The sequence below is a fragment of the Lepidochelys kempii genome, chromosome 23 (assembly GCF_965140285.1).
Source record: "Lepidochelys kempii isolate rLepKem1 chromosome 23, rLepKem1.hap1, whole genome shotgun sequence".
Classification (NCBI taxonomy): Eukaryota; Metazoa; Chordata; order Testudines; family Cheloniidae; genus Lepidochelys; species Lepidochelys kempii.
Window position 1 is genome coordinate 14,352,604 of NC_136402.1, and position 27,487 is coordinate 14,380,090.

At 56.5% G+C, this 27,487-nt stretch overlaps 3 protein-coding genes across 4 annotated transcripts in view; 1 reads left to right on the top strand and 2 right to left on the bottom strand.

The window, feature by feature from the left end:
• Positions 1–11,082, bottom strand: part of NTN5 (netrin 5) — a 32,340-nt gene extending 21,258 nt beyond the window's left edge. For both annotated transcript variants that reach the window (XM_073322024.1, XM_073322020.1), the window contains exon 1: positions 11,025–11,082. The gene's annotated coding sequence lies outside the window, so the exon portion shown is untranslated. The remainder of the gene's footprint in view (positions 1–11,024) is intronic.
• A 1,682-nt stretch (positions 11,083–12,764) lies between these two features.
• Positions 12,765–16,833, top strand: IZUMO1 (izumo sperm-oocyte fusion 1). The gene is made up of 9 exons (XM_073322133.1): positions 12,765–12,999; positions 13,176–13,250; positions 14,125–14,211; positions 14,445–14,465; positions 15,067–15,147; positions 15,551–15,651; positions 16,102–16,252; positions 16,391–16,562; positions 16,758–16,833. The coding sequence occupies exons 1-9, from the start codon at positions 12,765–12,767 to the stop codon at positions 16,831–16,833; spliced, it is 999 nt and encodes a 332-aa protein (XP_073178234.1).
• An 882-nt stretch (positions 16,834–17,715) lies between these two features.
• Positions 17,716–27,457, bottom strand: LOC140901865 (myocardin). The gene is made up of 14 exons (XM_078850364.1): positions 27,283–27,457; positions 26,129–26,182; positions 25,855–25,913; positions 25,268–25,343; positions 24,862–25,011; positions 24,282–24,439; positions 23,849–23,962; positions 23,240–23,571; positions 22,042–22,123; positions 21,549–21,584; positions 20,669–21,031; positions 20,131–20,259; positions 19,974–20,028; positions 17,716–19,617 (listed from the first exon to the last, which is right to left on the bottom strand). Exons 1-14 carry the CDS (start codon positions 27,335–27,337, stop codon positions 19,202–19,204), a joined length of 2,079 nt encoding a protein of 692 aa, XP_078706490.1. The 5' UTR covers positions 27,338–27,457; the 3' UTR covers positions 17,716–19,201.
• Positions 27,458–27,487: the final 30 nt, after the last annotated feature.

Genomic DNA, 27,487 nt, shown 5'->3' on the forward strand with positions numbered 1-27,487 from the left:
TGCAATGGCTAGTCACCCTCCTTGTTCCACCTTATTTCCAGTCGGAATTTGTCCAGCTTCCGCTTCCAGCCACATTAGACCTTTGCTTGATCGACAAGCCCGTTATCCAATCTTTGTTCCCCACATTGGTACTTCTAGACTAGGATCAAGTCACATCTTAGCCTTCTCTTCGTTAAGATTCAACTTTGCAGAAGATCACACCCTTGCCTACAGAAAATCCCATGAGCTAGGCCAGAGGCTCGCAGCCTTTCCAGACGATGGGACTTTCAGGAGCCTGATTTGTCCTGCGTGCCCCCAAAGTTTCACTTCACTCAGAAACGACTTGCTTCCAAAATCAGAACTAAGAATACAAAAGCGTCCCAGCCACACGATTCCTGGAAACCAGCTGACTTTCTCGTTTTTACCATATTGTTATAAATATTGTACTTACTGGACAGGAATATAAATATTGTACTTACATATCTGTGGAGAGTACCTAGAGCTGTATAAAGAAGTCATTGTCTGTAGGAAATTTTGGTTTGTCCTGACTTCGCTAGTGCTTTTTATGTCACCTGTTGTAAAACTAGGCAAATATCTGGATGAGTTCATGGACCCCCTGGAAGACCTCTGGGTACCCCCAGGGGTATTCGTACTCCTGGTTGAGAATAACTGAGATAGGACCTTTTGAATTTGTTCCTCTCATGATTTGGGTGACAAAGAGACTTTCTGGTTCTTCTGATAAATCGGGGGGGGGGGGGGCGGATGCATTTTTAGTTAAAAAAATTTTTTTTTTTGGTGACATTTTTCATTGCACCCAAAAGTTGGAATTGTTTGTGACTCAGGGTTGAAGGAAACGTCTCCCTTCAAAGCTGAGCATTTTTAAAAACACAAGGCGATTTCTGAAGGAAGAGACGCTTTCAATTGAAAAAGCAAAATGATTTGGTTAGAACATGTCTAAACGAAACATTTTGGGGGGAGGATTTTTTTTTTCATTTTTTTCTTGGACCGGAAGAATTGAATGAAATTGACACAAATGCACAAATTGTTTCCATGGCACCAAAACTGTGCCTCCCCCCTGCCTCCCGCTTGCCCCCCCCCTTCTCCCTGAATGGGAATAGATAGATAGATAGATAGATAGATAGATAGATAGATAGATAGATAGAGGGGGTGGATGAGGATAGATAGATAGATAGAGGGGGTGGATGGAGACAGATAGATAGACAGGGGGTGGACAAGGATAGATAGATAGATTGACTGACTAAGTCAGGTAAATACATAAGAGGAAAAATGAAACCGCTGCTAGGTAACAAATGACCAGCACTGACTGATACATTAAGTCCAATAGTTCATTACCCAGCTCCTGAGGGGCGGACTTCAAGTGGGGGAGAAAGCTGGGGTCACGGATCCTGGATTTCTTCTGTGCCCCGCTGCCCACTCCAACCTGGCTGAGCCCTGGTACCGCTGTGAGGACCAGAGACATTCAGCAGAGAACAGGGACTGTGCCCCAGTTGTTCTCTAAAGAACAGCTTTATCACAGACCCTGAGGTGGGGTAAATCAGCCCCAGTGACCCCGTGGAGCTCCGGCCGAGAGACACTAGCTGCGCGTCTGGTCTCCTAACGCTTTAAATCTTCAAAGCACTGACTGGTCTTTCCCTGCTCCACGAGCTACTGGGGTCACATTTCCCAGCTCTCCAGTGATAATTTTATCCCTGCTGAGGGAAAGATAAACATTGTTCTGCGCTACCCTGAACTCTCTGGGGACCGTATCGTGGTAACTCGCTAGTGGCCGCGCTCTGATGATTATTAGTGCCTGCTCCAGATTAGCACATAGAATGAAGACTCACTGAGATCGGATTTGAGGCCCTGTCGCACCGGGCACTGCCCAGACACAGTCACCGAGATCGGGGCCCCGTCGCGCCGGGCGTTGCCCAGACACAGAGTCACCAAGATCGGGGCCCTGTCATGCCAGGCGCTGCCCAGACACAGAGTCACCGAAATCGGGGCCCCGTCGCGCCAGGCGTTGCCCAGACACAGTCACCGAGATCGGGGCCCCGTCGCGCCGGGCGTTGCCCAGACACAGAGTCACCGAGATCGGGGCCCCGTCGCACCGGGTGCTGCCCAGACACAGTCACCGAGATCGGGGCCCCATCGCGCCGGGCGCTGCCCAGACACAGAGTCACCGAGATTGGGGCCCCGTCGCGCCGGGCGCTGCCCAGACACAGTCACCGAGATCAGGGCCCCGTCACGCCGGGCGCTGCCCAGACACAGAGTCACCGAGATTGGGGCCCCGTCGCGCCGGGCGCTGCCCAGACACAGTCACCGAGATCGGGGCCCCGTCATGCCAGGCGCTGCCCAGAAACAGAGTCACCGAAATCGGGGCCCCGTCGCACAGAAACAAAGTGAGAAAAATATTTCTGGAGAACTCAGTAGAGTTTGATTTTAGGATATTTAAAAACAATTATGCAGAGCACCTGCCACCATCTATTTTAATTCAATAATAATGCAAATGAATAATAAAGTACATAAAATAATATTAAGTATTGATACCATAAATAAAAATGCATCATTAGCAATTACGTATCATTTGTATGACCAATAATAGTTTAATAATAGAAATACGTTAAATAATAAATTATATAAAGTAGTTATCAGTAATATAAAATAATAAAAGAATCATGAAGAATGATAAGGAATTGTGTATTGTCTATATTATCAATTTAAATTAAATGATACATTATATAAAATAATTGCTGCTCATATGAAACACTGAATATAAAAATAACCTGCCTTTGAAATCTGGTCTAACTGAAATCCCGGCTGCGACATGGGGACATTCAAATAAATGACCCCAAAGCAATCACAACCAGACGACCATTCTAGTGCTATTGGCGAATTCTGCAAATATTAGGGGCGGACGGCGTAACCAACGAACAAGACCGGGACTCGGCAAACGCTAGCAGAAAGAATCTTAGCGAAAGAAAGATTTGCTTCGCCGGGCCCAGTTTAAGAGGTTCGGCGGGCACGGCGTGTTTACAGGCCCTGGGAATTGATGGCAGAAGAACACGAGGCAGAAAAAGAAGACGTTGGATTCATGACGTGGTGGCTCCAAGCACCTGTCATCCCCAAAGAGATGAGCAGAGGATGGCACAGAACAGACCCCGCTGTGGCTGCAAACCTCCAGTAAGGGAGATGCCACGTAAGAACAGAAAATAACAACAGCGAGGAATCGTGTCATGATGTATTGCCTGTAACACTGATGACAATGTCAACATAATATAATGACACGAGACATTCATGAGCCCCGTTTTCAGTGGGTAGCCAGCACTGGTTCTACAAGCAATCTCTCCCTGTTCTTTTGGCGCGATGACCGTCTCTCTTGCTTCGTGCCCGCGGCCCAGTGTTTCTGCCCCCACCCTGGGTTGTGGGGCATTTGGGGGAAATTCTCTGCTGAACAGGGCAGAGTAGATACTTAGACTCTATAGCCCAGATAGTCAAATGGGTTTAGGTGCCTAATTCCCATAGGACTGGACACATGGGATGGGGTCGGGGGGAGATCCCCAGCTGGGGTAAATTGGTTGTTGCCCCATTGGAGTTGACAGGGCCCATGGCTGTTAGGCCCCCCCACAGTTGTGAGGTTCTGGGCCTACGAAACAAGGAAATTATTTCTAGCCCCTACAGGCCAGGATGTGTAATTACTGCAGTTAGCAATTCCAAGCAATTTGTAGTCATCTGGCTAAACGAAATAAGCTATTGCTTGAGTGTTAGCACGGGCAATCGTAAGTAATATGATCATCAATGTATAAATACTCATTAACTAATTAATTATTAACTAACTATTAACGTTACTATTAACAATTTTAAGCTATAATTTATTAACATTATCACTAACAATATTTAGTTATTGTAGATTAATATTTAATGATATCATAGAGGACATTTATTAATTATTAGAACTAGTTTTTATTATTAACAACTCTAACCTATAGTTTGTTAATATTATTACTAACAGTCACATTATTATAGATTATTATTTTATGAACTACCAGGGGTTATTTATTAATTAATATTAAAAATGCTAAAAGATAATTAATTAATAGTATTAATAATCTTACATTATAGAGTAATATTTTATGAACTATCAGTAACTACTTGCTAATTACTATTATACATGAATTATTAATTTATCAACAAGTATACACTATAGTTTATTAATATTACTAGCTAGCTTAAATTATTATAATATTTATGAACTATCAGAGGCTATTTATTATAACTAATTATTACTGTATTATTATCAACTATAAGCGATAATGTATTACTTTTATTATTAAGAAATGTAAATTATTATATATTAAATGTTTGATTTATGAACTATCAGAGGTAATTTATTATCACTTATAATTATTAACTAATTTTAATATATTCTTAGTAACAACTCTAAGATATAATTTATATCACTAACAATCTTAAATAATTACAGTTGAATATTCTATGACTTACCAGTGCCTATTACTAATTATTAATTATTAGCTCTTTATTAATAAATATAAGCTATAGTTTCTTACTTATGTTCAGTTTTTATGCATTAATATTTTTACCTACCGTCAAAAGCTGTTTATTCTTATAAACAATCATACACCACTATTTGTTTCCAACCCTCTAGACTGATTAATTATTAGTATTATTACTAAAAATCATAGGCTAATTATTTATTATTCCTAATATTTTTATAATCACTTATTATGCATTGATGTTATTACTAAACATCATAAGCTAATTATTTATTATAATTCATTATTTCTACTACCAGTTAGCTTAGGCTACTCTTTTATTAAGCTTATTAAACATTCTAAAATATAATTTATTAATAAAAATCTTAAAGTACAATAAATTCTTGTTATTCCTAGTCAAATGGATTATTAATTATTGGTTCTGTTCCAACCTCACATTACTGTTTATTTCAAATTTTTAACAACCGTCACAGGCATTTCTTCTTCTATAATTATTAATTATTATTAAATATCTAAAGTGATCGTTGATTATTACGAACGATTCTAACCTATTTTTTATTATTAATAATAGTTCTATGCTGTTAACAAATATTTATAAATGTATTATATTTTACTCTATTAATTATGTATTAACCATCATGGGCAATTATTTGTTATTAACAAGTACATGCTGTCAATTACTTATTAATAATCATTCTACATTAGTATTAAAGAATATGTACTTACTACTAATTTTAGATTAGTACAATACAAATGTAATAATAATATATCACTAAATAACAATAAGTACTTAATCATTGTAGTTTATTAATAAATAATACTGTTAATAATTCTAGCTAATTTATTATTAACATTAGCATTGCTGTGATATTCATTAAATAAAAGTAGAAATAATAATTCTAGACTGATCATCATCAATCTGATTATCGATGATTCTAAGCTATGAATGAATTTATTATTAATTCTAGCCTTATAATAATTCTTATTAACAAACCTAAACTATTGCTCAATTATTATGAATTCTAGCCTAGCAATAATGATTCTTCTGAACAATTCTGGGGTATTAATTAATTAATTACTTGTTCTGAATGCTAGTGTAACCGTAAGAATTCCTATTAACAATTCAAGACTATTGATTAATTATTATTATGAATTCCAGTTTAATACTAATGATAATAATTCTTAGTAACAATTTTAGGCTATTTATTATTCATATTATGTGTTCTCTAATGTGTATCAGTTATTACTATTAGTCTAATAATAATAATCACTATTCTGAACAATTCTAGGTTATTTAATATTATTCACTTTAACTTAGGTTTTCTTATACTGTTATTATGACACATTATCGGCCTTTGTCATTATTAATATACATTTCTCAGGTGTTAGTAAAACTCGGCTCGGAGGATGATCACTCTTGTTAGCCCGTATAGAGTTTTTTAACAGGATTAATTATATTCACGCTCATTCCAAGCTGTTAAGCTTTCTGCCATTAAGAATGTTAAATTGCTATTTAGTATCATTATTAACGAATCTCGGCTACTCTGTGTTACTGTTTGTTAATATTCCCACCTCTAGACCCTGCTGATTTATTCTCCTTTCGCCACGCTCCTGGGTCGCTCTTACGAGCCGTTCCAGGCCATTGGCTTCCCCCCCGGCAAAGGCTCTTAAACCCGGATTCTGTCCACAGTGCACCTAGCTCGGCCCGCGGTCGGTCATGCTACGCTGTCCCCAGCTGCCCGCTCACCGCAAGCCTCCATCCTTTCCCCCACCGGGGTGCTGAGAGCCATTGAACCAAACTGTAAACCCTGGATAGGATGGAAACCACAGCAAGCCAGGGGCCCCCCAGCACCGCTGCCTCCCGCCTCTCTTCCTGCTTCACTCCAGCCCCGAAAAGTCTCAGCACGCCCCCCTCCTGCCCCCCAAACTCATCCACGCCAGCGTCTCCCCTCTCCATGTGCTCCCCAACTGGCCAGCGCCTGGGGCCTGTTCCCCCAGGGCCCAGATTTCGCAGCCCTCGGATCACCCAGGGTTTGTTTGCTTTCAGTTAGATCCTAGGTTTACAAGACCCCACCATCCCGCCTCTTTGCCCAGTTTACAAGCCCTGGGGTCTCGGCTTCCACGCGAGCTGACGGCCCAGCTGAAATCAAAGCTTTATTACCTCCGCGCGGCTCCGATTTGTTCAACCTCCGACGGGAGAAGGGGAAACGGCCGGGTGAACTGTGAAATTGGATGTTGTTTTCTAAAGAGCCCGCCCCTACTCTCACCACTAGACCCCAGTCCCCTCCCAGAGCCACGGAGAGAACCCAGGCGTCCTGGCTCCCACTCCCCCCTGCAGTAACCATTAGCTCCCACTCCCCTCCCACAACTGGGGATAGAACCCAGGAGTCCTGGCTCCCAGCCATCCCCCACTCTAACCACTAGACCCCACTCCCTTTGGTTAGAGCAGGGAGGGTGGGGGGCAGCCAGGACTCCTGGGTTCTATCCCCAGTTCTGGGAGGGGAGTGGTTACAGCAGAGGGGACTGGGAGCCAGGACACCTGGGTTCTATCCCTGGCTTTAGAAGGGTAGCGGGGTCTAGGAGTTAGACCAAAGGATCACATACTTTTTAACCCCTTCCTACAGCATTAGCGAAAAACATTCACAGCCCTTTGATTTCTCACCTTCGGCCCTGCTCGGAGCACAGGTGCCCACGGCTCCCACTCGTCTCATTTCCTCCAGCCGTGAATATCTTCTCCCTTCCTACCCCGCCCCTACCCACACGTCTCCGGGTCCCACACACCCCAACCCACCCTGGGCCCGCCCTAGCTAATACCCTAGTATTGATACTAACACCCATAGCCTGTTGCAGCTAATACCCCAGTATTGATACTAACACTCATAGCCTGTTGCAGCTAATACCCTAGTATTGGTACTAACACCCCTAGCCTGTTGCAGCTAATACCCCAGTATTGATACTAACACCCCTAGCCTGTTGCAGCTAATACCCCAGTATTGATACTAACACCCATAAACTGTTGCAGCTAATACCCCAGTATTGATACTAACACCCCTAGCCTGTTGCAGCTAATACCCCAGTATTGATACTAACACCCATAGGCTGTTGCAGCTAATACCCTAGTATTGATACTAACACCCATAGCCTGTTGCAGCTAATACCCCAGTATTGATACTAACACCCATAAACTGTTGCAGCTAATACCCCAGTATTGATACTAACACCCCTAGCCTGTTGCAGCTACTACCCTAGTATTGATACTAACACCCCTAGCCTGTTGCAGCTAATACCCCAGTATTGATACTAACACCCCTAGCCTGTTGCAGCTAATACCCTAGTGTTGATACTAACACCCCTAGCCTGTTGCAGCTACTACCGTAGTGTTGATACTAACACCCCTAGCCTGTTGCAGCTAATACCCCAGTATTGATACTAACACCCCTAGCCTGTTGCAGCTAATACCCCAGTATTGATACTAACACCCCTAGGCTGTTGCAGCTAATACCCTAGTATTGATACTAACACCCCTAGCCTGTTGCAGCTAATACCCTAGTATTGATACTGACACCCATAGGCTGTTGCAGCGAATACCCCACTATTGATACTATCACCCATAGCCTGTTGCAGCTAATACCCCAGTATTGATACTATCACCCAGGGCCTGCTCCAGCTAATACCCCAGCATTGATACTGGCACCCTGAGCCTGGTCCAGCTAATACCCCAGTATCGATACTAACACCCTGAACCTCCTAGAGCTAATGCCCCAATATTGATGGTAAAATCCCAAGTATGTTGCAGTTAATGCCCCAGCACTGGTACTAACATCCTGAGCCTGATGCCTGGATGGAGCTAATCCCTCAGCCTAATGCAGCTGATACCAAAGGATGGGTACACACTGAGCCCCAGGCATAGGGAGGAGAATGGGGGGTCCTGGCGCAAGGGATGGGCACCCAGAGCCCTGGCATGGAGGGAGGGGACACAGAGCCCCTGGCATGAGCGGGAGCAGATAGGGGGTGCAGGGAAGTCCCTCAAATGCGGGGGCCAGGAGGGTGGCCCCCAGGGGCTTGGGGGTGCACAGAGTCTGGGGGGATGCAGTGAGCTGAGCCGACAAGCAACAAAACTTGCAACCCTCTGGTGCTAAAATATGAGCTAATGGTGTCCCCCCCCGGCCCCGGCAGCTGGCAGAGACACCACGTGTGTGTGTAGGGGAGGCTTATACTGTAATACCCACCCCCCAGCACAGGAACACCTTTCTTTCTTTCTTTCTTTCTTTCTTTCTTTCTTTCTTTCTTTCTTTCTTTCTTTCTTTCTTTCTTTCTTTCTTTCTTTCTTTCTTTCTTTCTTTCGTTTCCATTTCCCACTCATTCTCTTCTTCTTTCTCATTCAAAATGTTCTATTTTTCATCCTCTCTCTTCCCCCCTTTTCTGTTTACTGCATTAGTTCTTTCCTTTTTCATTCTTTCGTTCCCTCTCGTCTCTCGTTCATTCATTCATTGTCCCTTTTCATCCTCTCTTTTCAATTTTCCATTCTATCTTCCTTGGGTCATTTGTTCTCTTTCTCTTTTCCATTAATTCTTTTCTGATTTGCATTAATCTCCAGTTAGTGTCTGTTTCATTCATTCATTCGATATTTCTTTTCAGTTCTGTTTCATTCACTCTCTTTTGCTTTCATTCTTTCTTTCCTATTTTCAATTTTTCTTTTTCATTTTCTAATTTCTCATTCATTTCTTCATTTTTCTTTTTTCATCCATTCATCCACCATTTCTTTTCAAATTTCCATTCATTCTCTCTTTCTTTCAGTCCTTCTTTTCTGTTTTTCATTCTCTTTATCATTCATTCTCTAGTTAAGTTTTTCATTTTTCTTTTTCATTCTTTATCTTTGCTATTTTTCATTAGTTCTTTTTTCTTTCATCCATTTGCTCTTTCTTTCTTTTCTATTTTCAATTCTTTCTTTTTCATTCATTTTTCTTTTCCAGTCTTTTCTATGTTTCCCTTTCTTTTTTTATTCATTCTCTGTTGTCTAGTAAATTTCCTCCTTTTTCTTTTTCTTATTCAGACGATATTTCTTTTCAATTTTTCATTCATTCTTTTTTCTTTCATTCATTCTTTTTTCTTTCATTCATTCTTTCTTTTCTAGTTTTGATTCGTTCTCTTTTTTCACTAATCCATTTTTTTCATTAATTCTTTTCTATTCTTCCTGTTCTTTTCCCCACTCTTTGCCTTCCTAACACCTTCTTTCTCTCCATCCATTCGCTAATTTATTTTTTCATTTGCTATTTTCATTCTTTTTGATTTTTTGATTCATTCGCACTTTTCAACCCATTTTCGCTTTTTCAAACATTCATTCTTAGCTATTTTTCATTTCAATCTCCCTCTCAATCTTTCTTCTCGGTTTCAATCGTCTTTTCACTTGTTCATTCTTCATTCACTTTTCGCTAATTAATTGATTCATTCTCTTTCCTGTTTTTCATTCTTTCTTTTCTCCTTTTACAGCCTTCTTTCTTTCTTTTCATAGTTTCATGTCTTTCCTCATTTCTTCATTCGTTCTTTCTCTCATTCACACGCACATTTCCCAGAGAAACTCACCTTCCATTTCTCCTTCATCCTGCGCTCTGCACCCACCGGGAGTTGATGCCCAACTCACCCCGAGTGGCCAGCCCCGAACTGTGTGTTGGGGCTTCTGGATCTTACCCCTCCGCGCCCCATTTATGGGACCCAGAAGTCCTAGCCCCGGCTCTGGGAGGGAAGTGGGGGCTAGTGGTTGCGGGGGGGGGGGATCTGGGAGCCAGGACTCCTGGATTCTCTCTCTGACTATAGGAGGGGAATGGCGTCTAGTGGTTAGAGAAGTGGGGCTGGGAGCTAGGAGTTAGGTTCTCTCCTTGGGGTGGGGAGTGTCCCCAGGACGCCCATCAGGGACTCAGATTCACACATGTCTCACTATGGACCCACATGGGCACCTCTTAGATCCCACTCCGATTTGGGGTGCATGGGGGGGGTGTTGAGAAACCGATACAGCTGGGGCGGACCCTGGTCTCGTTCGGACTCACCGTGCCGCAGGGGAGACGGTCGCCCCCCGAAAGACGAGCCAGACACCCCGGATTCTCCAAGGAGGGACAGGAACACCGAGTTGGGTGCTGCCCTCATAGGGCAAGGGCTGGGGTCACCTGGCGTTCCCCACTGAGCCCTCCAGCCCGTCCCAGCTGCTGAGGGCTTGGAGCTCCAGAGGGGCCGGCTGTGGGGAGAGGCGTGTGGGGCTGGGAAAAGGAGAAGCGGGGGCGGGACGGGGAGAGGGAGCGAAGGAAGGAATCAGCAGAGAGGAAGGTGCTGGCTCTCAGCCTTCCCGGGCGATTGTACCCCTTGCAGGAGGCCAACGCGTCTTGCGTTCCCCCGAGTTTCACCTCCCTGAAAAACGACCTGCTTCCAAAATCAACCCACCAAATACGACAGTGCCCCAGACACAATGTTACTGAAAACCTGCTTCCCCTCGCCTTGTCCCCATATCAGGTGAACCAACCGGGATAGAAATCCTGTCCTTACCTCCCAGGGGATCATACACGGAGCCGTCCGAACCCGTCACCGCCTGGATGAAATGTTCCCTTGTCCTGACTTTGCAGGCGCGTTTTCTGTCGCCTGCTGTAAAACCAGGCAAATATCTGGATGAGTTGATAGACCCCCTGGGAGACCTCGGCGTATCCCTGGGGATACACGTATCCCTGGTGGAGAACCACTGGATGGAGGGACCCAGACCAGCGCTTGGGTCGTGGCTGGGTTCAAACCTTCCCCTCTAGGGGGCGCTGGCTCCCATCCGGCCCCAGGGCAGGGACTGGCTGGCTCAGGGGGGCAGGGAATGGGGCACGGGGCCTTTCCCCTCAAGGGGGCGCTGGCTCCCATCCAGCCCCAGGGAAAGGACTGGCTGGTTCAGGGGGGCGGGGAATGGGGCAGGGGGCCTTTCCCCTCTAGGGGGCACTGGCTCCCATCCAGCTGGTTCATGGGGGTGGAGAATGGGGCACGAGGGTCAGAGGAATCTGTTTTTATTCTCAGCTGCCCCACGGCTGTAAAGTGGGGAGAATGATTCTCTTGGGGTCTAGTTAGAGTGGGAGCTCCATGGGGCAGGGACGATCTCTAGGTCTGTGCAGCACCCGGCACAATAGGGACCTTGATTCCCCCACAGCTCTCACGGTGCCCCTCACTCCCAACCTGTAGCCCTCTGCCAGCCCAGCCCAGGGCCCGGCCCCAGCTCTGCCCCTCACTCCCAACTCGCAGCCCCCTGTTAGCCCAGCCCTGGGCAGGGCCCCAGCTCTGCCCCTCACTCCCAACTCGCAGCCCCCTGTTAGCCCAGCCCTGGGCTCCCCCCAAAGCTCTGCCGGTGCCCCTCACTCCCGACCTGCAGCCCCACCTCCCATTCCCAGCTGGCCAACTCTGTCCTTCACTTGATGAAAGCAGCCATCAATCTCGATGCTGGTTTTATGACCCCCCTCCGCCCCCCACCCCGGGTTGCCCATTTGGATCAAAGGTTAATTAATCCGAAGCAGACCGTGTCCAGAGTTATTCTGACCCCCGCCCGGGCAGGTGGTCCCAGCCCTGACACACAAGCTGCTATGAAAGACCAACAGGGCCCCGGCCCTGCCAGGGGGCCGGGGACTCAGTGCGGGGCTGTGGGGACACAGCAACCATTTGGGACTCAGCTTGGAGGGGGAAGGGAAAGGCAGGTGGGATTAACCCTGAATCAGAGATGCCTGTCACCCTAAAGGAGCTCGGATTTCATATGCCCAGCGTCGGGATGCAGCCCCTCTGGGGTGGGGCAGGGGCTGGGTATACAGGGACCCCTTGCATGGCACTGGGACGTGGCCCCTCTGGTGTGGGGCAGGGGTTGGGTATACAGGGACCCCTTGCACGGCACTGGGACGTGGCCCCTCTGGTATGGGGCAGGGGCTGGGTATACAGGGACCCCTTGCACGGCACTGGGACGTGGCCCCTCTGGTGTGGGGCAGAGGCTGGGTATACAGGGACCCCTTGCACGGCACTGGGACGTGGCCCCTCTGGTGTGGGGCAGGGGTTGGGTATACAGGGACCCCTTGCCCCGCGCCAGGACGTGGTCCCTCTGGGGTGGGGCAGGGGCTGAGTATACAGGGACCCTTCGCCCAGATCAGGGTGTGAAGGGTTGAATCTTACCATGTGATTGGCCAGGCCATTGTGATGTCGGGGGTGGGTGCCGAAGGTGATTGGCCGCAAGGCAGGGGGGCGGGGTGGTGCGAGGTCACCCCCTGGTGGCCGGCCATGGCCTGGGCGGTGTGGCTGGCGCTGTGGGTGCTGGGGGGTCCAGGGGGCCGGGGCTGCCTGCGCTGCGACCCCGGCTCCATGCGGCTGCTGCGGGAGCTGAAGGGGCCCTACCTGGTCAGGCAGCTGCGGGGGGACCCGGACCTGCGGGCGCGGCTGGAGGCCCTGCTCGAGCGCAGCCTCCAGGGGCTGGCGGAGCTGCCCATCGGGCCCCAGACATACATGGGGGTCATCGGTGCGCAGGGGCCCCTACCCCCTGCCTCTGCCACCCCAATACAGCCCGGAGGGAGGGGGGAGAGGGAGTTGGGGGGATGTTAGGAGAGGAGGGGCTGTCTGGGGGGGGCAGCAATCCAGAGCGTTGGGTCTCATCCCCTTTGCTGCCCCCCCACTAACACATCACCCCCCCCCCAGATGAGAAGACGATGGGAGAAGCCGCCGCCCACTTCAGACGGGCCGTGACCCGAATCATGGAGAATGACTTCAAAGGTACCAGGCCTGGGGTGCCCCTCACTCCCAACCCGCAGCCCCCTGCTAGCCCGGCCCTGCCCGTGCCCCTCACTCCCAACCCGCAGCCCCCTGCTAGCCCGGCCCTGCCCGTGCCCCTCACTCCCGACCCGCAGCCCCCTGCTAGCCCGGCCCTGCCCGTGCCCCTTGCTCCCGACCCGCAGCCCCCTGCTAGACCGGCCCCACCGGTGACCTTCACTCCCGACCCGCAGCCCCCTGCTAGCCCGGCCCCACCGGTGACCTTCACTCCCGACCCGCAGCCCCCTGCTAGCCCGGCCCCACCGGTGACCTTCACTCCCGACCCGCAGCCCCCTGCTAGCCCGGCCCCACCGGTGACCTTCACTCCCGACCCGCAGCCCCCTGCTAGCCCGGCCCCACCGGTGACCTTCACTCCCGACCCGCAGCCCCCTGCTAGCCCAGCCCTGGGCTCCCCCTTCCAATTGCCATTGAGGCAGCGCCCTCTGCTGGCTGCTCTGCGGTTTTGCAGCTCGATTAACCATTTGAACCCTGAACCGCTTAGACGACGTGGGTCGATTCTAGGAGAGGGATTTTCGCGGGGGGTGGGGGTGTTTGCTCTGTATGTGGGTGGTGGGATATGGGGGGAGGGGCTCCGCTTTGGTGTCGGGGAGGGGTGTCTGGTTTTCAGTTAAATTCCCCTGTTGCCTCTTGAACCTAATGATGGGGCAGGGCAGGACCTGAGCTGCTGAGTCACATGGTGAGGATCTGAGGGGTGGGGCTGGGGTGGCTGAGGGCTATGGGTGTGGCTAGACGGGAGCCACGCTCACATGGCTGCCCAGTTGTGTGGGGCCGTGGCACTGTCCTGTGTGGTGTTCACAGCACTCTGGTTGCTCTGCAGATGGGCAGCTTTTCAACGAGGTGATGTGGAGTCTGCAGGAGCTGAGAGAGACCTTCACAAGCCTCATGGCCCGATTCCAGAGAGAGGGTGAGGGAAGGTGCTCCTCACTCCTGACCCACAGCCCCCTGCTAGCCCAGCCGTGTTCCCCCCAACCTCTGCTGGTGCCCCTCACTCCTGACCCGCAGCCCCCTGCTAGCCCAGCCCTGTTCCCCCCAAGCCTGGCCGGGGCCCCTCACTCCCGACCCACAGCCCTGTCCCCCAGGGGATTGGGGGGGGATGGGCCCCATTTCTCACCCTTCTTCTTCCTTCTTGTTTTGCAGTTTTTTGCCCGAATAAGTGTGGTGAGTGGGAGCTGGAGGAGGGGGGGCAGGGACAGATCCTGGGGGGTTCCAGGGACCCCATCTCTGATTCCCTGGGGGGGGGTCAGGGATCTCCGTGCTGGGAGGGTCCTATCCTTGACTGCACTCCAGGCCAGGGCGCCCTGACCTCCTAATGCTAACCCCCCTGCAGCTGTTCAGGGCCTCCCTGCTGACCCCCAGTAATCCCTCACCTCCCGCCAGCCCTTGAATGCCTGGGTCCAATTCCCCCAGCAAGTCAGGTTCTGACCCCCAGGACATTGGCACCAACCTTACTCCCCGAGGGGCCATCCCCCCACCCCAGCTTCTGGGGCTCTGATTCCCCCCTGGGCTCTGACCCCTGCCTCTCTGCAGGGCCCTAACCCTGACACCCCCTGGGCTCTGACCCCTACCATCCCTGACACCCCTCTTGGCCCTGATCCCTGCCTCTCTGCAGGGCTCTGGCACCCCCCCACCCCCCCGGGCCCTGACCACCACCTCTCTGTAGGGCTCTGACCCCCCACCCCTGGCTCTGACCACCCCTTAGGCCCTGACAGCCCCCCGGCTCTGACCTCCCCACTGGGCTCTGACCCCCGCCTCTTCGCAGGGCGCATGGTTCACCAGTTCATCGACTGTCGGGCCTGTGGCACCGAGATCTACTCCTGCAACCGGGACCTGCGCTGTGGGGGTGAGCGGGGGGTGCCAGGGAGGGATGGAGGAGTCAGACAATGTGGGGGGGTCGACTGTGAAGGGATTCGGGGAGGGTCTAGAGGCCTCCAGCCTGTTTTGGGGTTTCACTCTCAGGCTCCAGGGCCTGACTCCTCCTGCAGGGTCAGGAAGGAAAATCCCCTCCCCACCACATGGTGAGGTGTATTGTGGGTAACGATGGGGTCCCCTCTATCTGACTTTGGCCACTGTCAGAAGCTGGACTGGATGGGCCCATTGCTCTGACCCGGGGGGGGTACAGGGAGGGATGGGCCAATTGCTGTGATCCAGGGCACACTGCTGGGGTCGATGTGGGGGATGTTACTGGGGTGGATGATGGTCGGGGGGGGGGCGGTTATGAGCTCTGATCTCTGGGTCTCTGGCAGAGCGGAGGCTGCAGGTCCAGCAGGAGGACGACCTGATCCTGGACTGTGCCTTGACCTGGCACCGTGCCAGCTACGGGGCCAAGAGCTACCGCTTCTACCGGGTACAGGGCCCCTCACTCCCGACCCACAGCCCCTGTCAGCCCAGCCCTGAGCTCCCCCCCAGCTCTGCCGGTGACCCTCACTCCCAACCCACAGCCCCTGCCAGCACAGCCCTGAGCTCCCCCCCCAGCTCTGCCGGTGCCCCTCGCTCCCGACCCGCAGCCCCTGCAAGCCCAGCCCTGAGCTCCCCCCCCCAGCTCTGCCGGTGACCCTCACTCCCGACCCGCAGCCCCTGCCAGCCCAGCCCTGAGCTCCCCCCCAACTTTGTCGGTGACCCTCACTCCTGACCTGCAGCCCCTGCTAGCCTGGCCCTGAGCTACCCCCCAGCTCTGCCGGTGCCCCTCACTCCCAACCCCCAGCCCCGGCTAGCCTGGCCCTGGGCTCCCCCCAGCTCTGCCGGTGCCCCTCACTCCCGACCCCCAGCCTGCCTGATCCCTGTGTCTCTCCGGCAGGTGGTGGGGGGCGTGGAGCAGGTCATAGTCACGGGCCCCGACGCCTTCCTCGTGAAGAAGGAGGCGACAGTGAAGGACTCGGGGCACTATCGCTGCGAGATGCTGAACACCCAGGGCTGGGTCTGCTCCAAGCTGCGCTTCCAGGTGACAGGTGAGGCGGACAGAACCCAGGAGTCCTGGCCCCCAGCCCTTCCCCCCAGTTCTAACCACTAGCCCCTACTCCCCTCCCAGAGCTGGGAGAGGAGCCAGCCCCCCCCCCTCTCTAACACCTGTCCCCTCCCCATTGCAGTGACTCCCCTGCTGGGGAATAGCACCTCACCGCCTTTGCCGCCCCTGCTGGGGCCCCTGACGCTGCCCCCCCCACCACGGAGCCCGACCCTCCTGGGGGGGCCTGGAGACTGGACCGTCTGGGTCATCATCGGGAGCAGCGCCGGGCTGGTCCTACTGCTCCTCGGGGGCTGGTGAGTCCAGATACCGGGGTCCCCCCCACCCCTTCCCCCAGGGGGGCAGGGCCCCCATGTGCCAGGGTCTGCATGTCTGGGGGAGGATGGGGGGAAAGGCCTGTGCCAGGGTGGGGGGCAGATGCTGCCTCTGTCTCCCCCCCCACCAACAGCTCCCCCACTCTCCTTCCCTAACCCGCCTTCCCCACCCTACAGCGCCTGCGTCTATCGCCGCCAGGGGAAGGTGCCCGAGGAGGACGGTGGCAGCCAGGGGGGGCAGCTGAAGACATGACCTGCCCCCACCCCCGGAACCAACCCCCCCGCCAGCCCAGCACTGGTTCCTCCCACCTCCGAGGCGAGGGGGGTACTGGACCCCCTCCCCCCGCTACGTTGAAATAGATGGGATTTTATTGCCAACGCACTGTCGTCCCGGACTCCTGGGTTCTGTCCCCGCTTTGGGGAAGGGAGCAGTGTCTAGTGGTTGGAGCAGGGTGGAGGGGGGAGCTGGGAGCCAGGACACCTAGGTTCTATGCCAAACTCATTGTGCCTCAGTTTCCCTCCCTATGGACAACCCCTCAGCTGACCCCGCCCTGCCCAGCTGGAGTTAAAAACCACAGAGGCAGCCGGTGCAGTGGGAAGGGGCTTTATTGTGTGGGGGGAGCAGCTTGGCTTCCAGAAGTCCCCCCTCGACTGACCCCTCCCCCAGCCAGCACTTGGGGGAAGGGCCTCCCAATCCATGTGGGCGGAGCCATCAGAACTGTGGAGCTGGGGCGGGGGTTTGAACGAGGCTAGGCAGTTCCAGGTGTATTGGGGGGGTTGGATATAAGTGGGGGTTTCTACTCAGTCCCCTGCGAATCGGGGCTCATGGGAGGCCAGAGCCTCCACTGCCCCCCCACAGTGATGTGTGTGATAACGAGCCCCTACCCCCACTCTGGGGAGCAAACAGGAGTTGAGCTCCGCTGTTGTGAGCTTCCCCACGGCAGTGCCCCAAAGGGGTTGCGAGCTTCCCCACAGCAGTGCCTGGGGGGTGCTACGAGCTTCCCCAGAGCAGTGCCCTATCACCCAATCAGTCCAAATTTCTCAGTAGCCTTTGGCCACTGTCAGCTCCCGCCCCGCCCCCCGTGCTACGACACCTCCCCCACTAGTTCAGCCCCCTTAGGGAGCTGCCCCCTCACCAGTGGTCAGAGACTCCCCACCCCTTAATTATCAGGCAGGGCACAGTGGGGGTGGGGGGGACGGGGTATAAATGGGAGGAGGCCAGGAGCTGGGGGGCAGCCTGGGTGGGAGGAGGGAGGTGAAGGGCTCTGGGAGGAGGGGAGGACCCGGTCCCAGTGCGGGGAGAGTGAAAAGGGCCGGGGGCGGCACCGGGAGTGGGGCAGCCCCCAATAGAACACTAGGCTCAGAGATGGTACAGTCCAACCAAGATGGCGTCTACAGTCACCATTTCCCACCTCCCTCTGCCAGTAAAACAAGAGGTTAAAAAAATGGTACAATCCGTCCAAGATGGTGTCTAGAGTTGGCCACTCCACTCCCAACCCAGCTAGGTCCAAAGATGGTACAATCCAAACTAAGATGGTTTCCACAGCCTCCCGTCTGGTCAGTAAGACACTGGAGTCAAAGGTGGTATGTCCCAAACAAGATGGCATCCCACAGGTGGAGTTGCCTTCCACCTGCCAATGAAACACTCAGGTCCAATTAAATGGTACGGCCCAAATAAAGAGGGCATTTGGACTTGGCATCACCCCAAGCACCAATGACTGGACCAATCCAAGATGGCACTTGGAGCTGACGTGACTCAAACACCAGTGGTCTGATCCATTTAAGATGGTGGTGGAAGCTGGCATCACCCCCAAACAATGGCTTAACCATTCAAGATGACAGCTGGAGCTGATGTGACCCTGAACACTTATGGTATCACTTACATAAGATGGCAGCCACGCACCGTATCACTCTGAACACCAACAGTTTGATCCTTCCAAGATGCCCCTTAGGGCTGACAACCAAAACAGCAATGGTTTAATCCATCCAAGATGGCATCCAGTGTTGACGTCACCCAGTAAAATGGTTTCACCATCCAAGATGGTGTCTGGAGTTGGCATCATCCCCAAGCAATGATTTCATCCATCCAACATAGCATCCAGTTGGCTTCACCAATCAATGGTGGTATCCCGAGCTGATGTCAACCCCAAACAATGGTTTCACCCATCCAAGATGGCATCTGGAATTGATATCACCATCCAAAATGGCACCTAGAGTTGACGTCACTGCAAACAATGGTTTCACCCGTCCAAGATGGCACCCAGAGTTGATGTCACCTGGAGTAATGGTTCCAAATATCCAAGATCACACCTGCAATTGAGGTCATGCCAAATAAGGGTTCAACCTATCCAAGATGGTGCCGGGAGTTGACGTCACTGAGAATAATGCTTCTACCCATCCAAGATGGTGCCTGGAGTTGATGTCACCCTGAACAATGGTTCCACCCATCCAACATGGCGCCCGGATTGACATCACTCCGAACAATGGGTCCAGTCATGCAAGATGGTGCCCAGAGTTGACGTCGCCCATCCAAGATGGCGCCCGCATTGGTGTGATTGGTTGGCATCTCTGGGGTGGCGGTGGGGGGCTCCCCATGGCCGGGCCAGGGAGGCCCGCACCCCCTACCACTGCTCCACCATCAGGTCAAACATGTGGTTGACGCTCAGTTCGGGCGAGTCAAAGAAGTCAGTGGAGAAGATGCTGCTGCCGCCAGGGGCACCGGGCCCCATCCCTGAGGCCGGGCCAGCCGTCAAGGCCTCCAGCCAATCGACGGGGTCGAAGGCGGGCCGGGGGCCGGGCGATGGGGGCCCCTCCGGGGGCTCCGGGGAGAAGACCCCGCGCAGGGAGTCCGAGGGGGACGAGGAGGAGGAGGAGGGAGGGGTGAGGAAGTCATAGTGGCCAGGGAAATCCAAGATGGCCGCTGCCGACGGGCTGCGACGGGGCTTCTTGCTGGGTGCCCCCTGCTGGCTGAGGGGCGAGGGGGGCCTGCGTGGCTCCGTGGGGAGCAGCAAGGGGGCATCCGTGGGGAGCAGGTCACCTGGAGAGGGGGTGTTGGGGGGTTAGATAGACATGGGATGCTGAATGGAACTCCCCATGCTGCTCCCCGCAGCCCAGCGCCCCCCGCTGAGCCCTCCTCCCCTGCTTTCTGCAGCCCAATGCCCCCCACTGAGTCCCCCATGCCGCTCCCCGCAGCCCAGTGCCCCCCGCTGAGCCCCCCATGCCGCTCCCTGCAGCCCAACGGCCCCCGCTGAATCCCCCTCCTCCGGGGAGCCCCCTGCCCAGCTCCCCACAGCCCAGGGCCCCTGGCCGAGCCCCCTGCACCATGGCACCCCATACACCAGGCTGGGGCAGGGGGGCGAGTGCTGAGGGCGGGGGGGGGTACCTGGCTCTCACCTGCACACCCCAGCGGCTCCTCCAGGATGTCTTCAATCGACTGACTTGGGACCAGCTGTGGACGGGGAGGGAGAAAGGGAGTGAAGGGCAGAGACTGGGGCACGGCCCCTCTGGGGTGGAGCACGGGGGCTGGGTATATGGGGACCCCCCCCAGTACCTGGGCTTTCTGGATGGCCTCCTGCAGCTCCTCCTCCAGGGAGCGGGGGGCCGGGGCGGGGCTGGCCGTGATCTGCAGGGGCAGTTCTAGGTCCTCCCCGATTGGTTCACAGGAAGGGGGGCAGAAAACCTGAGGGGGGAGGGACACGGGGGTAAATTTGAGAGTCCCCCAGCTCATCCCCTGCTCCCCACACAGCCCTTTGCCCCTCCCTCCTTGGCTAGGCCCCGCCTCCCTCTGAGTGCCCCTCCCCTACCAGCTGGTCATGACCCCGCCCCCTCAGCCACTCCCCGCTTACCTGGGATGCCCCACCCTCTCTGATTGCTCCGCCCACTCCAATTATGGTACGGCCACACCCACTGCCATGCGCCCGGCAATTTGGCCCATCCTCCCCGCCCCTGATCATGCCCCGGCCCCAACACGCATGCTCCCACCCCGATCATGCCCCGCCCCCTGGCACACAAGCCCCGCCCCCGGCACACCCGCCCTCACCCCGATCATGCCCCGCCCCCGGCACACAAGCCCCGCCCCCAGCTCTCACCAGGAAGCCCTCTCTCCCAGGGGCCGTGCCCTCGGCGGTCTCCCCGGCGGGGGGCTGGGGGCCGGGGCTGGCCAGGGGCGAGGGGGGCCGGGGCTCCCCCTCCGGGCGGCCTCGCCGGCACTTGCGCAGCTGCAGCTCCTCCCGCAGGTCGTCGGCCTCCTGCTGCTCCCGCCGCAGCTCCCAGGTCAGGCTCTCAATGAGCCGCTGCTTCTCCCTCAGCGCCCGGTCGGCGGGGGGCAGGGCCGGGGGGGGCGGCCCCGGGGCCCCCCGCACCTGGAAGGGCTTCAGCCGCTCCAGCAGGGCCGGCTTGGTGCCCGACACCGGCTGCCCGCGCTGGCGCAGCTGCTGGCGGAGCTCTGACACCTGGGGGTGAGGGGGGTGTCAGTGGGGGGGGGGCACAGACGGACGCCCCCGTTCCACCCCCCCAAGGATGTCTTCTTGGCAGAGGAGGGAGCCCCTCCAATCCTCTAGCCCCTCCCAAGCTCCCTATCCCTATAATCCCCCCCACCCTTCCAATAACTCCTCCCCGCCCCCTCATAATCCGCCCACCCCTCCAATAACTCCCCTCCCCACCCCTTCACAGCCCCACCCCCACCCTTCCAATAACCCCTCCCCGTCCCCTCATAATCCCCCCACCCCTCCAATAACTCCCCTCCCCACCCCTTCACAGCCCCACCCCCACCCTTCCAATAACCCCTCCCCACCCCGTCACAACCCCCCCACGCCCATGACCCTCCCCCATTCCCTCACAACCCCCAAATCCCCACTCCCCATTTCCTCCTCCTCCACCCTGGCAGCCCCCCCGCCAGTCTGCCCCCATGGGGGAGCAGGAGAAAGATCAGGGTCCTCCCCAGCTTTGCCCCCTCACAGACACACTCACTGTCAGGTCATCCAGGTTGGCAGGCAGCAGCTCAGGCTTGGGGGGCACAGGAGGGGTGAGGGGTGTGGGCGGGGCTGCCAGGGTGATTTGGGGGGCCGCGAAGGTGATCACCGGATCTGGGGAAATACTGGGGGGGGGCAGAGAGAGAGGAGGAGTTAGAGGGGGCAGATTCAGTTAGGGGGGATTGAGAGGGTTCAGTGGGGGTTGGGGGTAACTGGTGCTCAGGGGGCACAGGGAGTTCAGGGGGGTACCTGGCACTGAGGGGGTGCAGGGGGAGTTGGGGGATACCTGGCACTCAGAGGGTGCAGGGATAGTTGGGGGGGTACCTAGCACTCGGAGGTGCGGGGGGGTACCTAGCACTCGGAGGTGCAGGGGAAGTTGGGGGGTACCTGGCACTCAGGAGTGCAGGGGGGTACCTGACACTGAGGGGGTGCAGGGATAGTTGGGGGGGTACCTGGAACTCAGGGGGTGCAGGGAGGTGCAGGGGGGGTACCTGGCACTGAGGGAGTACAGGGGGGTACCTGGCGCTCAGGGGGTGCAGGGGGTACCTGGCACTGAGGGGGTGCAGGGGGTACCTGGTGCGCAGGGGGAGTTGGGGGGTACCTGGCACTCAGGGAGTACAGGGGGGTACGTGGGGGGGTACCTGGCACTCAGAGGGTGCAGGGACAGTTGGGGGGTACCTAGCACTCGGAGGTGCAGGGGGGTACCTGGCACTCGGGGGTGCAGGGGAAGTTGGGGGGTACCTGGCACTCAGGAGTGCAGGGGGGTACCTGGCACTGAGGGGGTGCAGGGATAGTTGGGGGGTACCTGGAACTCAGGGGGTGCAGGGAGGTGCAGGGGGGTACCTGGCACTGAGGGGGTGCAGGGGGAGTTGGGGGGTACCTGGCACTCTGGGTTCAGGGAGGTGCAGGGGGGTACCTGGCACTCAGGAGGTGCAGGGATAGTTGGGGGGTACCTGGCACTCAGGGGGTTCAGGGAGGTGCAGGGGGGTACCTGGTGCTCAGGGGGTGCAGGGGGAGTTGGGGGGTACCTGGCACTGAGGGGGTGCAGGGGGTACCTGGCACTGAGGGGGTGCAGGGATAGTTGGGGGGTACCTGGCACTCAGGGGGTGCAGGGGGGTACCTGGCACTGAGGGGGTGCAGGGATAGTTGGGCGGTACCTGGCACTCAGGGGGTGCAGGGGGGTACCTGGCACTGAGGGGGTGCAGGGGGAGTTGGGGGGTACCTGGCACTGAGGGGGTGCAGGGGGTACCTGGCACTGAGGGGGTGCAGGGATAGTTGGGGGGTACCTGGCACTCAGGGGGTGCAGGGGGGTACCTGGCACTGAGGGGGTGCAGGGATAGTTGGGCGGTACCTGGCACTCAGGGGGTGCAGGGGGGTACCTGGCACTGAGGGGGTGCAGGGGGAGTTGGGGGGTACCTGGCACTCAGGGGGTGCAGGGGTACCTGGCACTCAGGGGGTGCAGGGATAGTTGGGGGTATCTGGCACTGAGGGGGTGCAGGGGGTACCTGGCACTGAGGGGGTGCAGGGATAGTTGGGGGGTACCTGGCACTCAGGGGGTGCAGGGATAGTTGGGCGGTACCTGGCACTGAGGGGGTGCAGAGGGTGCAGGGGGGTACCTGGCACTGAGGGGGTGCAGGGGGAGTTGGGGGGTACCTGGCACTCAGGGGGTGCAGGGATAGTTGGGGGTACCTGGCACTCAGGGGGTGCAGGGCTGGCACGCACAGCGCTGTGGGGGGTCCCGGGGGGGCCGGCGGCTGCTGTCGCTGCAGGATCTGGAGCTGGAGGAAGAGCTGCTGCTGCTGGAGCAGGCGGGCGTAGGCGGCGTCCAGGGGGGCCGGGGCCCGGGGGGGCCGGGCCGCGGGGGGCACGTACTGGTGGTACTTCAACTTCCTCACCTTGGGCTTGGGGTCCTTTGCCTTCTTGGGGCGTGGGGGGGCCTGGGGAAGGGGGGAGAATCTGGCTGGGACCCACCAAGTGGGGCCCCCTCCCCACCCCACTACTGGGATCACCCCAACTCCAGCCTCACATCCCCCACTGGAACACCCCAATTCTGGCCCCCCCACTTCCCAGCTGGGGCATCTCAATGCTGGCCCCGCTTCCCCATCCCCCTGCTGGGACCCCCTAGTACCCACCCCCTGCTCGGACCCCCTAGTACCCACCCCCTGGATGGGACCCCCAACACCCACCCCCTGGATGGGACACCCCAGCTCCAGCCCCCCTACAAACCCCTCCCAGTTCCTGCTGGGGACCCGTCCCACAGCCCCCCCACCCCTGGTCCCATCCCAGCCTGGCACAGACCTTGGGCAGCGAGGCCGGGGCCTTAGCCGGGGGGCTGCCCGCAGGAGTCTGGGAATTGGGGTCCGGGGCAGGCACCGAGGGGGGCAGGGACTCCAGGATCGACAGCAGCTCCGGCTGCAGGGACAGGGGCCCAGAAAGCCAAGGAGTCACAGAGCAGGGATAGAACCCAGGAGTCCTGGGCAGACCCCTCCTCCCCCCCAACTCTAACCACTAGACCCCACTCCTCTTCCAGAGCCGGGGATAGAACCCAGGAGTCCTGGCTTGCAGCACCCCCGCCCCACACCCCCCCCCCCGCCGTGGTAACTGCAGTGGAAAAATCCAGACACCAGATGGCAGCAGAGACCAAGGGCACCCCCCAGCTCAGCCAGTGCCCCTCACTCCCGACCCGCAGCCCCCTCCTGTCCCCAGCTCTGGGCTCCCCCATGTATCTCACCTGGACAGCGGCCGCTGAGGCCGAGGGGGGGGATGGGTTGCCGGGGGGCCCCCCCAGGCAGGGGGTGAAGCACGGGGAAGAAGAGGAGGAGGACGATGAAGAGGTGCTGAGATCCTCCTCTAATAGGAAGGTCCCAGAGGCAGCAGGGGCTGGATCAGCTGCTGGGGGGGGGGAGGGAATTAGAGATGTCTCGAAAATTTCACCTGCTCCCCTGAGCCAGCCGGCCCCCCATCCCCAGAACGCATCCCCCCTATCCCCAGTCCCCCCCCCCCGCTCTACCCACTAGACCCCACTCCCCTCCCAGATCCGGGGAGAAAACCCAGGAGTCCTGGATCTCAGCCCCCCCCCCCCCGCTCTACCCACTAGACGCCACTCCCCTCCCAGATCCGAGGAGAGAACCCAGGAGTCCTGGATCTCAGCCCCCCCCCCCGCTCTACCCACTAGACGCCACTCCCCTCCCAGAGCTGGGGAGAGAACCCAGGAGTCCTGGATCTCAGCCCCCCCCCCCGATCTACCCACTAGAGCCCACTCCCCTCCCAGATCCGGGGAGAGAACCCAGGAGTCCTGGGGCCTGCCCTACCTTTCACAGCATCTTTGAGGCTGGCGTCCAGGGAAAGGATGTTTTTCGTCACGAGTTCCAGCGGCCCCGGCCGTTGCAGGAGTTTCTCCTTCAGATCCTCGGCCAGACGCGTCTTCTTCTCCTTCCGCTCTGAGGGGTCCCCCCCAGACTCTGCCGGGGGGGGCACAGCATGAGTGGGGAGGGCACAGGTCATGGGTGCGAGAAGCCCAAGTGCCATGCACTGATCTGGCTGTGCCAGTCACGGGACCCAGACATCTGGGAGAAGGAACCAGGACCCCAGGCAGCCAGGCAGGTGAGCCCTAGATGGGCTGGGGCAAAGGATTGGGGACCCAGATGTCCTGGTGGGGGGGACCCCAGATGAGCCGGAGTGTGGGATTGGGGACCCAGGTGTCCGGGCAGCACCTACCTTCTGTGAACTGGCCCTTGGCAGCTCCTGGTTTGTGGGTTCTCGTCTGGACTTTCACCTTCAGGGTCTCGTTGGCCTGTAAGGGGTGGGGGTCAGAACAGCCTGGAACAACAAAGGGGGGTATTGGGGTGCTGGGGGGGAGCAGGGCAGGAGCACTGGTTGCCGAGGGGTGGGAGTGGGGTCTAGTGGTTAGAGCAGTGGGGACTGGGATCCAGGGCTCCTGTTCTCTCCCCAGCTCTAGGAGGGTTGTGGCGTCTAGTGGTTAGAGGGGGTGGGGGCTGGGAACCAGGACACCTGGGTTCTCTCCTGGCTCTGGGAGGGGAGTGGGGTCTACTGGTTGCGGGGGGGGGTATTGGAACCAGGACTCCTGGATTCTCTCCCCTGCGAGTCCCTTCCCCTCTCTGTGGCTCAGTTTCCCCCACTGTCCAATGGGAATTTGACTCCCTTCCACCTGAATGCGTCTCCAGCACAATCAGCCCCTCCAGTGGGTGGGGGGGTCGTTTGCATATTCCATTACCCAGCCTGCCTTGCAGCAGCAACATAGCCACACAAGTCTCTCCTGCCCCCAGGCCATCCTGCTTGCTCACCCGGCTCTGCTCTGGGGTCCCGTTCACCTCCAGGTAGGTCGGGACAGGCTTGGTCAGAGCTGTGGGGAGAGATGAGAAGATTAGAGCCCTCCACCCTCAGTAGGAGAGGCGTCCCTGGAAACCAAGGAGGGCTGCGAGGTTGGGCTCCATCACAGACATGCTGTGGTTGGTTACCCAACACCTCCAGGGCCCCCGGCCCCCTGCCCCCTCCCCCTCCCCCATGGACCTACTCCTTAACAGCCCTGCCCCATTCCAACCCCTTGGTCCCACTCACGTGTCAGGAGATGCTGCTCCTGGGATCTGCGATGCTGCATCCTCAGCTGCAGCACTGGGGGGGGGGGAGAAAACAGTCAGGGGGGGTGGGACCACCAGCCCCTCCCCCCAGGAATCCCCTTTTCCCCCCCATCCCAGGGTCCCCCCCAGAGCTCTGCATGCAGCCCCACAATCCTGGGCAACCCCCCCAGCCCCTGCTGCCTCTCAGTTCCCACCCGGGAGGAAAAGGGGGGCAGGGGAGAGGAGCATGGGATTGGGGTGCATGGGGTGGGGCAGCAGAGGACCGGAGGGGGAGAAGGAGGGGCCAGCGAGGGGCAGGTGGGGGAAGGGGTGGGGCATGGGAGGGGAGCAGCAGAGGAGGGGGGAGGGGCATGGCGCTCCCTTCTATTCTTATCCTCCCCCCGCCCCCCTAGCAGGTGTCCGGCGGGTGGCAGCTGGGGTGAGGGGACCGAGAGCTATTCCGGGAGCCAGTAACATGAGACACCCCATCCCCCACAGGACCACCCTCTCCCCACCCCATATAACCCCCACCCATGAAATACCCCTGGGGGCTCAGCGGGGGGCCCTGTGCTGCAGGGAGGGACGGGGGCTCAGCGGGGGCGCTGGGCTGCGGGGGCTCAGCAGGGGGCGCTGGGCTGCAGACTCTGGCTCTGAGACTGTGGGCTGCGGCTGGCTCTGGGGTGGCTGCGGGGCTGTTGAACAGGCAGCCAAGAGGAGATTTAGGACAGGAAGTGAAGGAGAAGCTCATTTCCGGGGGGGGATCCTGATTCATTAACCCCCACAGGGCTGCCTACTATCTCCCGGCAGAGCAGGCTGGCGGGGGCCCTGCAGCGCAGAGCTCCAGACCCCAGCTTGGGAGGGGGATGGTGATGGCCATGGGGGTTGGGGGATCACCCTGCCCCCTTTCCGCCACTGGTGCCACTCAGCCCCCCCCGCCCTTTGGGGCTAAACCAGGGCCTGGGTTTTGCCCCGGCCAGGAGGGGGCAGGGTTGTTTTGTTCACAGACACCCCCCTCCCCCCAGCAGAGGAATCCCTTCAGCTCTGGGACCCAGGCATCCGGGCAGAGGCGGGACCTCAGGTGGGCCAGAATGAGGCCTTGGGGACCCTGGCATGCAGGACAGGGGAGCGGGGGGCCCGTTTCCCGGCCCCACTCACCGGATCGGAACTTGCTGCGGATCAGCATGGAGCGCTCGGAGGCCAGCAGGGTCATGGTCAGGGCTGGGGGTATCGAGCGCGAATGGGGGGCACCTGGCTGGCTGCCCTGGGCTGGGGGGATCCCAAAACAATCCAGCAGGGAGGAGAGACAGAAGGAGAATGTGGGGGTCACAGATAGAGCTTGTGACTGAATAACCCCTCCCCC